Raw genomic sequence first — 14,529 nt, 5'->3', positions numbered from 1 at the left:
GATTACCTGTTTGTCTTAATGGATGGGCCACTGACTTCAAACCTTGACACCCGGCAAATTTTCTCCCCTCCTAACTCAACAAAACCAATGATCGAAGCTAGAGCCAAATGAAAGTTGCCCTAGGTGAGTTTAACACTTTAAAAACTAACCATTCCAATACAAACAGGAGAGCTTCAATGCATTTTTCAAAATGTCACTCTTAGGCTGTACATTAAAAATGCTATTTCTAATTCCACTTGTGGAAAATAAGAAACAACACAAAACAGACAAGGAAGTACTAAGACATACTGAAATCCCAGCCTCTCCCAATCCAAGACTCCCAGCCTCTCTCACTCTCACTCTCACCTATGATCTGAACCTCACAGTGCCTTCTTTCTTACCAAAAACCCAAACACACATTGAAAATCTACCTCTACCATACACGTCAAAAGCTCACTCCCCATAATTTCTATCCCTTTATTTCATTCTGTTGATGCATGTTTTTGCACATAACCTGTTACCTTTTTGTTGTTTTGCACATTGCCTGTTGTCTCTGTCTTTCTTTTGTTATACAATTGTATTGTTGTTGTTTTTTTTCTTTGTACTACTTATGACTGAGAGCTAGCTAAATAGCTTTTCGTTATACCATGTACCTGTATATGAGTATAATGACAATGAACTTGAACTTGAATTCCTTTAACTTACAACACAGGAAAGACATTTCCAACACTTCCCATTAATTGTTTTTCTATGGGATGTAGATCATTTTTCTCTAATTTAATTCTGGAAAGAACAGTTTTCAGTTCTACTTACAGCTGCTGTTGATCCAAATCTTGGATTGCAAATTCCTCAGAGGACCCTAGCATCATACATTTGTTGGTCCACCCAAGCACTTAATTGTATAGTTTTTCATAATTAAATAACTCATTGACTGTAATACACTGAACCAGACTTCAAGGAATTCAACAGGTACTGAACTGAATGTTTATGTAATGAGTTGCAAAATACCTCTATAAAGACCCTACACACATCTTACAAAATAATAAGTTAAATATTTAATTTACTATTTAGATTGGAACCAAAGCTGGAAGACAAACTTGGTTCCTGGAATACACAGACAAGTCCCGACATAGTAAATGGCTTCCAACTCTCATTCATGTAAAATTCAATTAATTTACTCCGTAATTATTAAAACAGTTTCTCATAGATTTTTTTTTCTTGTCCTCTTCTGTTATTTGACAAGGAATAAAAGCACAATCAAAAAGTGACAACGATCAAATTGGAAATGACAAATGTCGCTGTGGGGATCGAAAGTGATATTTTTTTGCTGCATTTCTGAATCTGCTTAGCCTCTCCGCCAGTCACTTCACAGCCCTTCGTTGAAAGCATGGATTTTTTTCTGCAGTAAATTTAATTTGAATTCTACCTCAGCATCACTTCAGGAATTACTCATCCATCTATTCCATTGAAAACCCTATATTAGACTCAGTGCTGCGGCAGTCATGTAAAAAATATGAATTACACAAGCTAACACACAGAAGAATGCTTAGCTGAAATTCTGTGTGGGTCAGTTTCCTTTTTTTTCTACAAAATTGACAAATATAAGTCACTCTAGCTCTTACGTACGGTGTATTGGACTTGCACTGCCTTTTTTGCATTCTCTTACAGTTTTGTATAATAGGCCTTCACTCAACACTTTGCTGAGCCATGATAAGTGTTTGATGATTAATATACTTAAAAGAAAGCAGAATTGAAAGATTATTGCTGTAAGGAAGGAAGGGACCACAATCCTTGTATAATTAATTAATTCATTAACTTTCTGTGTAACAGTATTCGTGAGATTTTCCTTGCAACACTTACGTCTGATCAATCTTGGTAAATTAACCATAAAAAAAGAAAAAAAGAGAAGCAGTGCTCGGAGGAGAAAACAGCCCTTCCCATTAGCTGCAACGGCTTCTCTTTAATCAGCCACTACTTCTTACCAGCGTTCAATTTTCTGCCTCTGTTCTGAACTAAATATTTTATAAGCCACTCTGAGTCACAAACACTCCGTTATTTGCTCAATATTAAAAACTAACCAGCCACAACAGAACACCCACCCATGCAGCATCCAAGAAAGAGTCTGAACAAAACATAAAATACTCCTGTGTCTAATTTGGAAAGATCTTACATACGGACTCAGACAAACAACAAAAAGGTAAAACAGCAAATAGCATTACGCACGTTACATTTACTTAATAAACTCTCTTGCTGCCTAATAAATAAAATGAATAATTATTGCACAAATAATATTGAAGCAATCTGTGCACCTCTGCATTACAGTCTGTTCAAACTCTGCTCAGCTGCTGATATTATGCAGCCACTGTAGCCTTATTATAAAAAGCAAAATAACTTTTAGGGAAAGGAAAAAATAGCATACAATTTAGTAAAACACTAAATAAGACAGCAATACAGTGATTTGCTTGTCTACAGCCTTAGACGATGATCTAGTCCCTTGCATTTGGAGATAAAGGTATTGGGAACGACAGCACAAAACAGGGCAAGATAATAACTGAAGAAAGCAGTAGAAATACAAGATTAATTAATAGCTCAAACAACAAATTTGTCCCAATCAAAACTGGAAAAACAAAAATAATATACCAGAACTAAAGTGGAAGAAAAAAAGAAAAACAGAAATCAGAATGTTAACACTTTTGTTACTGAAACCTGTTAATAGAGCTTCCATGTTTGTACAATGTTCAGATTTAAGATCTGTAGGCCAAAAGCAAAAAGAAAATGGTAAGCCAACCTATGTGGTATCTATATTGTTTCCTGGTGGTGAAGAACCATAGCTGCATGTAAAAGGTGAAAAACCCAGACAGACTTGTGAAGAATTTTAGCTTCCATATCTGTGCAGCATTTAGATTTGCCAGTGCAAGTGCACTAAGCAAAGGGTTAGTCAACAAATGTGGTATTTGGAGACTGCAAAAGAGGTCAAGCATATCTGAAAGGCAAAACCAAGAGCAGGACTAGTTTTGTATCACTCTGTGTGGGGTCTGCATGTTCTTCCCACAGCTATGTAGATATCCTCCCACAGCACAATAATGCGCTTTCTATAACCATGCATGGTGTGTAAATGAATACGTGGGCACCCACAGGATGGTTTGGCATCCTATCCAGGACATGTGGCCCAACCTTGTGATAGGTTCCAACACCCCACAACTCTCTAAAAATCAAGCAGTTTCAGAAAATGGATAGATGGATAGCCCTGGAATAAATATCACACTCCTTACCTTGGTGATCACAACCTCATAGTTCAAAGTGCTGACACTGGATTGTGCAGCAATGTGCAAAGCATATTCTGAGTCTTCCTATTTGCAGTCACAGTCATACACAGAATGCTTGCCCCCCTCAGATGAGTTATGCAACAGTGCCTCATCACGTCAATTCTATATGCATTCCATATGTCATATTGTCAAGGTGTGTAGTGCTTGAATAAATGTATTAGGTGCAGATTAGGCATGCACATGGCCCATGAAATGCAAATGAGAAAACTATTTAGGCAGTCAATGTGCAAATATCCTGGAGACTTATTAAAAGCAATGACCTCCGTGGCTATATTCAAAGATGAATTGTTTTCCAAAGTTAATGCAACTGGAACTTATCTGAAGCTGTAAGCCATACAATTAGTTTTGCTATTAAAAGGAAGCACAAAGATTCACATTTCAATCGAATATTCATTATTTTATAAACTACTTCAATATGGTGAGCAGCACAGTGGCACAGTGGGTTAATTAAAGGCTTGGAGAGAATGTGGAATCTTCATGTCGGGATTCCACACAAACTGGGGGGCGATGGTAGCAAAGGCAGAAACTACCATCAATTCCAGGCCTGAAGCAGCAGGAATTTAAAAGGAAACATAAGGAAATACAGTGCATATAAAAAAAAACACACTTGAAACAAAACCTTGAAGGCTTCCCTTTGAACTACCAACCTACTACAAGAGATAATTTGAAAGTTAAACTTGCTCTGAGGGGATGTTGGGTCGTTTAATCCAGGCATGGTTGATGTGAATTTGTACCGTCATTAGCTGACTTTGGGATTTCCCAATGGGACAATGCACAACTCCCAGCCAGGGTTTGCTGGGTAAATGCGAAGTCAAGCAGGACTGTCTTGCAAATAATTATCCCCATAAGCCGTCAGGCACCCACAAGCTGAAAGTATCCCGTTTTACTTATTGGGTTATTCCTGTCTGACACTTCAGCTCTGCTGTTTATGCGATGGATTTACAAGGTAAAAAGAGGTGGATGACCCAACTCTCTCATGCTGGTGTTACATCAGCTACCTGTGGCGACTACCCCACTAGGTTTTCTGAATCGGAGAATATGGAAAGACAAACGTCTGGCAATTCCAAATTCCAAAAGCAAAAAAAAGAAGAAATCCCTGTAGGGATTGCTTGAACTCTGGATGTAAAACTCACACCGTGGTTGATTATGCAAGCAAATGTGTATCCAGTACTATTCGGACTTAAAATACTTTTCACAACCATTACATCTGCCCAAACTGTAACACAAAAGAACATCAGGAAAATCCCTGTGCCACAGAAAGAAAATAAGGACCACTCTGTCTCTGAAGTGTTGATTTTACCAGGATCTGAATTAATTTCAGGTTTCATTTTGCACTGAACCTACTGGAAAGACCACTGGATCTGATTAACAGACATATATTACTGTGCAACCGTTCTCAAGCAATCAAGACCCTTGAGTAGTATCCATTCAGACTTCAAAGCCTAATGACAAAGAGCTGCTTGTTTCCTAGATACATATTTATGTCAATAACACTAGACCATATTCCACTTGACTAGACAATTCAGGCTAGATACTCAAAATAAGAAATCAAAGGTTCCCTTTGTCATGAGGTAAGGTGCAAAGTACCTTGCTATCTTGACTTACAAGCAAACGCATAATAAACCTTTGATGGGGTTTTTTTTAATTAAACCTTTGGTACCAGAGGGAAGACATAAAAGAGGTCCCCTCATTGAAAAAAATAAATGAGAAAAGTTCAGAAATAGAGGTGCATAATTCAACCTGCTGATTGTTAACCAAAGAAAAAAAAAACTGTCAAGCGAGAAGTCACTTGAGGGATAGTTAGAAAAATATAGGTGGGTGGTGTGTTTGCTTACAAGCTCAATGCATTCAATGTCTGTTTGAATTCCAGTAATTGGAACAGGACAAACATGCAAACCTTTAATCTTTAAGATGCCTAGGATGAAAGTTTTTGAATTTCCTCCAACAGAAGTGCAGACAATTTCTTAACTTTTACTTGAATGCCAACATGTCACAATATTTTGCACAGGAATATCTCCACTCATCTTCCACACAAGAGTGCCTGTAAATAAGCTGAGGACAGGAAAAGTCAGAAACCAATTCCAAGTGCTTCTCATCCCAGAATGTGCACTTTTCACAGTTTCCTCCTCTGCAGGGGAAAAACTGCAGTTATTTCTCCAAAGTCTTGTGTGTGAAGACTCCACTTCCGAGGTAATTTATCATTAAGGAGAAATTTTCGTTCACAATATTTTAGAAATTAAGAGTTCAATTGTTACAAATTAAAAAAGCATATAGAAAATAGAAAACAGAAAAATCATGCCTCCAAGGCAAAACAGATTAAATCTATCCCTTTAGTCAAGCTAATCATCTCATATGGTCTCCTTTTCACTTGACTGATACAGTGTGATAGTGGTATAATGAGAAGTCAAACCTTAAAGACAAACTAATATTTACTTACTAATCATAATTAAACATAAACTACCATTTAGAACTTATTTATCATTTATAATTCCTGAGTCCAGGCCTTCTATAAGTACAAACACCCTCACCGGGCTTCACAAAAAAGGACTACACTTAGTTCAAATAAAGACAAAGCCATTTAGGATGGTGAAACTGGTTTCAATAGAACAAAAGACCCTCCACGAGACAGTCTGCTTTCGAACAGGCTAAATTATGAGAACTGATTCTCTCCACCAACATCACAAGAGAGACAGGCTCAGCCTCACAGACGCTAGGAGGAAGTATCAAATATTAAAGCTTAGTCCTTTGCCCCTGAATTCACTTCTTGTCAGTTCAGTACTCAATAATACCTGTTTAATTTCAGTCACAAAGTATGCGCACATTGGTGGAGCTTTGGTCTGTATGAAGGAGGAACTAATTTGCAATGTATTATTTCTTCAGCAGCAGAGGATAAGAACAAGAGTTATGGACTCCTTCTAGGAAGCGGGTCTTCCTATATCAGAAGAGGTCTTGTCGTGTTGTTTTACATCAGTGTAGTGATCGAAGAACACTAAACAACTCCCACCCAGACCTGCGTCTGGTCTACAACTTGCATATCTGCTGGAGTACTGGAGACACTACGCATCGGGCCTGTCCATGCCATCTGTCTTTAACCCTGGTCAGTGGCCAACACTGGCTGAAAGGTACAGAAACTTTCAATGTCATTATCCACACTGGTATAACCAGTATACCCCATCATACAATAATATATGTACTCCCTCTAAACAGTGTTACTTCTAAGCCAATATGGCAATAGGAATGGCCCCATGTGGTTTATTTCCTAGCTTGTGCTGGAATTGAAATCTGATATCATGCAGGCAAACTTTTTAAACATACAAGACCACAATTTCATGTTCAGTCACATGGGGGGGCACACAACGGTGTAAAACCTTTCCTGCTACAATCTAATCCTCCTGCTTTGATTTGATTCGCACAGGGAAGTCTGCAGAGCAGAAAAAAAAATACCACTGACAACCGTTATTTCAGTCAGTTCTCTATAAACCCATGAAACAGCTGAATACTCCAGTAACCTGAACTAAAAAGGAAACCCTCAAAATAAGATGTTGTATTTCATTATGTGAACAATGTGGCAATCAAGAGACTGATACAGGATTCTTGGATGCAGGATTTTACTCTTTATATTTTTGCAATTGATTTATCACATTCATCACTTCAAGAAACCAAGGGCAGCATCACTAAAATCTATATATCCGTGTCCCTTGGATTTCTGTAGCTTTATATACATGAGCTAGAACCCTCTAAAATAACTGTATGCTGACTTTATTTCTAAAGCTGCAGAGAAACTAGAATTTCATAAATTGTATCCACTCATCCATTTTCAGGATCTGGCATCATCCCATTTAGGGATGCGGGATACTGGTCCCAGCAGGTTGAGATGGAACCTGTCCCAGCTACCTGTGGGCGCAAGGTAGGATACACCCTGGATGGGACACCAGTCCATCGCAGGTCATAAACAGACATACAAACACTCACACTCATACCAGGGCCAAATTCTCCTACCAGTGTCTCTTTGGACTGTGGAAGGTGCTTTGGAGCACCTGAAGAAAACCCACATGAACATGGGGAGAACATACAGAGCTCTATTTTCCATAAACATATAAAATCCAGAATGATTCCCTTAGAATCTAAATACAACAAAATCTTAACAGGCCTAAAACAGAACTCATTTCCTAATAAAATGAATCCGCCTCAGTATTAAATCTCCCTCCATAAACACAAACTCACAGGTGAATGGGATCAAATAGCCCAATTCTAAACAAATGCATCACTAGAGACATGTTTTCAGTCATCTTACTCGCAGTCCCAAACTGCATTAGGATATATTTGTTTAAAGCAAGGCAACAAGAGTTAAAACAATATTCATTACAAATTCTGACAAGAGTTATTTAAATAATACTCATAGGCTCTATCGTCTCAGTAGAAAACAATATAATATCAAAAATCTTAGCACAGACCTTGCATTTGGGAGGAAGACATGAATATGTTTAATGAACGCAAATTAATTTGGGGTGGTTAATTTGGATCTTAGATTAAGACACTACTTTTACTTAAGGAGGCTAGCAATCGATTTTGACCAATAAAGACGTTAAAGAATTTCACCTCCAAAAGTATTGTCACGATTAACTTGCTTAGTATGTGAAAAACAATAAGCACTGGAAGCACAAAAGGAATACAAAGCAATGTCAGATTTTAATAGGCAGGTAAAGAGCTCCACCTACTGCTACTCACAGTAAAATTCCAAACATACAATGCTTTCCATGTATCTCTTTTACTGAAACTCCAATGTATTTTAATTTCACCATTTCATAACCTAAGTGTTACAAGCAAGCATTTTTTTTGCTTTCATTTGGATAACCCATGCTCATTTTTTACACTACGTTATCCTGAACAAGATATCCATCACAGAATCAAAACTGATCTTTTCTGCACAAGAAAGTCAAAATACAATGATGGCAATTGGGTATATGCCTGTCTACGACTGAATTTGTCTTGAACTTGACACTCAGCTTTCAACACACCTCTGAAAAAGCAGTTAACTTTTAATGCCCGGATTTATAGTAGGTTCCTACAGAAAACATACCTTCACTAACAAGGAATATCTGCTTCCAGAAGAATTTCAAAAGGATGTATGAAAATGGGTCCAATATATTAGTACTTGGTAGGTAGCACAGTAGTTAGCACTGCAAAATGAAACATGCCTGCATCGATAGCGGCAAAGCCACATGGTTTCAATTTGCCTCTAGTGCTGGGGCCCTGGGTTCGATTCCTGTGGTGATATCTGCACAGAGTCTGTATGGTCTCCTCGTGTTTGTGGGTTTCTTCCAGATGCTCCCATATCCTCTCACAGTCCAAAGACATGCTAGTAGGTTAACTGGCTTCTGGGATAACTGGCCCATGTTTCTATTTGTGTGCGTCTTGCAATGGACGGGCGTCCTGTCCACGGTGTATCTTGCCTTGTGTCTCAAGACCCCTGTGACCTTGTATTGGATAAAGCTTAGCAAATTCTTGGGTGGATACAATGTCCAAAATTCTAGTTTCTTTGCAACTTTAGAATTTCTAAGTCAGTTTACAATAATTTTAGATTACTCTTGCCTATAAAACTACAGAAATTGAAGGGATATATGTATGCAAGATACAGCATCAGTAGTCACCTAATGTGATGATCAAATGGCTCTGTACATTAGCTTAGAAAGGTATTTAATGAGATTGAGACGATTAAAAAAAAAGTCATGAACCACCTCTGCAAATAACATGGTAAAACAGGCTTCCTACATAAAATATAATAGCTGTCTGACCGCCATTTTGTTTGCACAATTTAAACCACTGTTATCTTGTGAAATGCTCCACTTGAAATTTGTAGGACTGCTGTTTGAATCAAGATGGCTGCATAACTAGCACTTTGTTCTCAATCATTATATCACTTCTCTGGTAGGAAAAACTACTACTCAGACTTGCAATTCATGTGTTGTGGTGGCATTTTCCACAAACACGAACAGATCAGTACCAATGAACTCCAGTTTGTGGATTCTCGTTTCCAGCTAGATTACTGTCATTTTACTCAATTTGCTAAATTAATGATTATTGGTCTTACTTTAACACCTCCAAAACTGCTTGCAATTTTCTAATTTTACCACGTAACAATGGATATTTAAATATTTTGGAATCCAAACAGTGGTCTGTTCAATTCTGAGAGGACTAGAGAATCAAAGCACGTGTGCACCTACACTACAAAACATTGACAGGAGTCCATCCTGTCACACTGTAAATGCAGATAAAGAATCCTACTATTCTCTTTTCATACACCTCTACATCATTGCTGGGACATTTACAGAGTGCTTCTAAGGCTTCTTTGGCGATTCAGACAACCACATCTTGGAAACCACACCACCTGGTAACTCAAATTTGTACTTTTACATTTCAATGCAAAGCTACAGTACAAACTACAAAACACTATAAATGCCCAGTCTGCCTACTATGCAACCATCATTTGTGCCCAGAAAAGCTTGCATTCATGGAAGAACATGGTATTCAAATGCACAAAGGTCCACATATTATGTATCCACTATCCCTGTCCATGACATGATGTCACTTGCATGTCTACCAATTGTCTTTGCTCCATTGTGCAATTTTTCTGTAACAGGCTAGATTTATAAACTCAAAATCATCATAAAAATGAAATTGAATGTGTTAAACCACTAGCCCAAACTGTGACATTAAGTATTGCATTAATTCACACACAGACATCCCAGATAGTAGTGATTCCAATTTATTTTTCACCTCTTAGCTGGAATAGGCAAAATCCTATTTTAAACGTGATAAGTGGACACTCAGCATCGTAAGAACATAAGGTTACAAATGAGAGGAGCACATTCAGCTCCTCCAGCACTTTTGGCAGTGAGTAGCTAATAAGGGATAATAAGCTTTAAGTGGTGAATGCTCAAATTGGAATGACGTAATTAGTGGAGTGCTACACAAAAATGCACTAGGACCAGTGCTTTTCCTAATTTATATCAATGACCTAGATTCCGATACAGTTCATTAACAAGTCACATTTGCATACAATACTAAATTAGGAGGACTGGCAAACACTGTAGAAGGAGCAAATTAAAATTGAAAAGATTTAGACAAAAGTCAAGACTCAGCAAAAACCTAGTAGATGACATTTAATGTAAATGAGAGCAGAGTTTTGCATTCAGGTAATAAAAATAAATAAATTCCAAATGGGAAACAATGAAACAAAAGAGGCTACTTGTAAAAAAAAAACTACCATGTTTACAGTGACATCATTTATATCATCTGTACAACATGGCAAAGAAAATGCTAGGATATACAATTAAAAGCACAGAATTCCTATAAAGGGATGAAAAGATATGACTCATTTTAGAATATTGCACACAATTTTGGTCACCATATTGAAAAGATACTGTTGCTTTGAAACCATTCTGAAGCTTAAGAAAAGGTCCTGTCTCTTCACCCACAAGACAGGTGGAAGAAGCTGTGCCTTTTTGTTCCTGAACAGAGAAGATTACAAGGAAATATGATATAAATATTCAAAGTCCTTACAGGTATTGACAAAAACAACCCAGCAGACCTCTTCAGAAAGAAAGGTGAAACACATACCAGAGGACATACGTGGAAACTATTTGGAAGCGGATTAAAAACTGAAATCTTTATTTTAAAGGCTGTGGGCTCAAGCTAGTCAGTCATACTGAAACGCATACCTTGGCTTCTAAGATCTTCTTGAGATCCTAATATCAATAAGCTATTAACTACTAAACAGGCTAGATGGCCTCCTGTCATTTTTAGTTCTGGTAGATCCAAGGGTGTCTGAAAAGAAGCCGGGTGACTTAATTCAACAATGTTGTAATTTCTTAACACAAGAGATCTGCAATATGAGCTTATATAGAACTTTTACAGAGGAGATTGAATTAATTCCTAAAAAAAAACTTCCAAAACACGTGGCATCAGCATGGTTTTCTAAGTATCATTAAAGGAGATTTAAAGCTCTATTATTAGGTTTGTTACGGTGTTGATAACGAAGACTTATTTCTACGTATATCAAGAACCGTTCTGGACAAACTTTAAAGTGTTCGATCACAGAAAGGAAGCAAGAAGAAAGCCTGACAGGTAAAGTTTACAGACTACTTAATGCGTACGTAATATCTAGTGTAGAAACATTCTGAAATGAGTTCAAGAGCTCTGTATTTTCAAGTGATGCTTTAAAAAGTACAGGAAGCAATCCCCTCTTCCCGGAACTCCCATCACCCCTTGCATGCATCTATACATGGCATCTCTGCAAATGAATGGCTGAAGTGGAAGATATTTAAATATTCCAAATACAGTAATATTACTTGTTCGCGCCAACCACAACTGGATTAAATACAGCGCAGTGCAATGCTTTGAATCCCAACTGGTGTGATTATTACTAACAATATTATTATGTCCATACAATCTCCATGATAAGGAGATTTTGTTTTGTTTTGTAAAACTAGTCTTCAAAAAGTTAGTAATAGTCCATAAATTGTTTGTCCGATTTTCGATTACTAGACATTTTCAGACTGACGGGTATTGAATTAAAAAGCATACCAAATGAGCTTAAAACAACACCATCATCTTTCCCTCTGCACTATACGTGATACTGTGCTGCCCATGTGTGTTAGCGCCAAGAGAGTTGCCTGTGCTGGATGTGTGATTCACACCACCCGGCTCCCCCGATCGCTGCGACTTACCAGCCCTTCAATTTGAATCATCTTAACAGGAGAGTCCAGCGTGTTGCCCGTAGTCGAAGCTACTGCTGGAGCAGAAGCGGTGCTTGCTGGTGCGGCCGACTCCTTGCGTGCTGCCATGTTGCCTGATTACTCTTTCAGAAAGGAAGAAACCGAACTCCGCTCTACCGGATGCCGGATATAACGCAATGGTGTAACGCTGTATTATGCTCGGACAGAAACGAGTAGCAACAGCCTTGTGTAACAGTCTTTGTAACAGGGCCATGCGCGTCAGTCTGTTGATCATGTACTATTTCACTTGAAGGTCTGAAAGTCTGTAGAATCGCAGCTTGTACAAGGCACATATGTGTTGCTATAGTTTTCACTTACATTTTTTTTTAGATAGGTCATAACTGTAATCAGAGCAATATTATATTTAGGTCTTCTTTACTTTGTAATTTAAAACAGCATCCGTTTATAATTTCGGTATTTAATGTTAATTTATCATTTCAGGCTTCTTTAATACTCATTTCTCCAGAACATTTAATTAACGAGAAAATGTATTTTAATCCTTCAGTGCACGTCTAGAGGTTTGTGTTTCTGGAGGGAAGAATGTGGGTAAAACACAGCGGAAGCACGTGTTTGGGCAGTCCATGCGTTTCCTTGCTGGATAGAAGTAGAGAAAACATTAGTTTTTAATAATTGGTAATTCGTTTACTAGTGAAACTGTTTAAATAGCATTTAAAATCATATTTATTAAAGACGAGCATTTCTATGAGATGCCCAGCAAAACATAAATGCTGATTTTTTTTCTTTCTGTTAACTGGTTTCTTTTGTCAAGAAGATGAAGATCAAGCGCCAGAAACACGCCAAGAAACACATAAGTTTTTTTAAATACAACTTCGGTTTACGGGAACCCTTTCAAATATTGATAGATGGCACATTTTGCCAAGCCGCTCTGAAGAATAAAATCCAGATTAAAGAGCAAATGCCGAAATATCTAATGGGAGAGGTGCAACTGTGTACTACGAAGTAAGTTTGGTTCGCTCCGATTCAGTTTATGATGTCCTTGCATTTTTGGTCGTCTTCTCGCTGATTAGAGTTGCATTTGCAAAAATCTTCTAGAAACAACTAGTGTTAATCCAGAAGATGGTTTAACACAGGAGAATTGTAATTTGTGTATAGTACATTCTGTATTGAACAGCGATTATCTCATGCTCTTTCTACAGCTGTGCTTTAAAAGAACTTGAATCTCTTGGGAAGGAGCTGTATGGAGCAAAACTAATCTTGCAGAGGTTTCAAATTCGCAAATGTGATCATATGAAGAATCCAATTGCTGCATCGCTGTGCCTCAAATCTATGCTTGGAGACAGTAACCCTCACCACTACTTCGTTGCTACACAGGTAAATAACTGCCAGCGATATTGATGTTGTGGGTTTGTCTGCGTTCACTCGATAACATGCATTTTACATTTTGTGTTGAAAACAGTCTTGTAAGTTATCCTGGGGTTCAATTAAACGATTCAGGTAACCATGTGAAATATGAAACTATTGTCCTTTCATATCACTACTTAGTTGTATTCATGTAAGTAGGGTGTCTTGTGTTTGGTAGAATATTCATAAGTGCACTCATTATTTTTTTAAATGCAATATTGTTCTAACATTCTTCTGTACCAGAGTGTGTTTGAATTAGTCCTACTTGGTTACATGTGGTTAGTTGTGGGTTTTAAGCAGCTGCCTGTCTCTTTTGGTTTACTTTGCTTGTTGGAACAGAATGTTTTCAGAATCTAAGTCGGAAACTACAACACATTGGAGAATGCTTAGGATATTCATACTACAGTGCTACTTGCTAACCCGGAATATGGCTTTCCTTCCCTCCGATCCGCAGGACCAAGACCTGACCGCTTCTGTGAAGAACATTCCCGGAGTCCCGCTGATGTTCATCATCCAGAACACGATGGTGTTGGACAAGCCTTCTCCGAAGTCCCAGGCTCACGTCCAGGCGAGGCAAGCTGGTCAGCTGGTGACAGTCGAGCAGCAGCAGAGCATACGGGCTCTGAAGGAGCAGCAGGGGCTGCAGGAAAGCACAGAGCGCAGAGGCAAGAAGCGCAAAAGGAAAGGAGGTCCCAACCCCCTCAGCTGTCTAAAGAAAAAGAAAAAAGCAGCCGCACCTCCACCGAAGACGGCCGAGGGCCAGAAGAAACGGAGCCGTCACCGAAAACATAAAGCGACGATACACTCAGCTCCTGTGTGTGTTACAGCGGCTCCCGCAGCTGTTAAAGAATAAGACATTCGTGCTCTACAGTCAGCAACACTTTGCTGATGCCGAGTTGTTTTACTTAAAATGACTGTTCTCCAGTGTTTACTAGTCCACAGCAGCAGTTTTGTACTGTAAATCGTCGCCTATAGCAAGCCATTCTTTCATTCAATATATGAAAAGCAAAATATGCAACCTGAACTACAAGCTTGGCATTGAAATAAACTGGTTACCAGCAATTCAACGTCCTACTTATTTATAG

At 38.3% G+C, this 14,529-nt stretch overlaps 2 protein-coding genes across 2 annotated transcripts in view; one reads left to right on the top strand and one right to left on the bottom strand.

Moving 5' to 3' along the window:
- The window catches only part of eif3hb (eukaryotic translation initiation factor 3, subunit H, b), a 156,278-nt gene extending 144,064 nt beyond the window's left edge, over window positions 1-12,214 (bottom strand). Inside the window, exon 1 of the mRNA XM_088929008.1 lies at window positions 12,035-12,214. Coding sequence (XP_088785134.1) covers window positions 12,035-12,151 — 117 coding nt within the window. The 5' untranslated portion in view covers window positions 12,152-12,214. The remainder of the gene's footprint in view (window positions 1-12,034) is intronic.
- A 419-nt stretch (window positions 12,215-12,633) lies between these two features.
- On the top strand, window positions 12,634-14,506 carry utp23 (UTP23 small subunit processome component). The gene is made up of 3 exons (XM_088929007.1): window positions 12,634-13,042; window positions 13,240-13,414; window positions 13,899-14,506. Exons 1-3 carry the CDS (start codon window positions 12,855-12,857, stop codon window positions 14,295-14,297), a joined length of 762 nt encoding a protein of 253 aa, XP_088785133.1. The 5' UTR covers window positions 12,634-12,854; the 3' UTR covers window positions 14,298-14,506.
- The last annotated feature ends 23 nt before the right edge of the window (window positions 14,507-14,529 follow it).

This window comes from Atractosteus spatula, chromosome 12, assembly GCF_055471065.1.
Source record: "Atractosteus spatula isolate fAtrSpa1 chromosome 12, fAtrSpa1.hap1, whole genome shotgun sequence".
NCBI lineage: Eukaryota > Metazoa > Chordata > Actinopteri > Semionotiformes > Lepisosteidae > Atractosteus > Atractosteus spatula.
This window is presented reverse-complemented; position numbering and strand designations above follow the sequence as displayed.

Excerpts from the sequence above, each read along its gene's own strand:
- utp23 (XM_088929007.1), top strand. The coding sequence starts at position 12,855 with ATGAAGATCAAGCGCCAGAAACACGCCAAGAAACACATAAGTTTTTTT. Across the intron at positions 13,043-13,239 it reads GTGCAACTGTGTACTACGAA|CTGTGCTTTAAAAGAACTTG; the intron begins GTAAGTTTGGTT and ends CTCTTTCTACAG. Across the intron at positions 13,415-13,898 it reads ACTACTTCGTTGCTACACAG|GACCAAGACCTGACCGCTTC; the intron begins GTAAATAACTGC and ends TCCGATCCGCAG.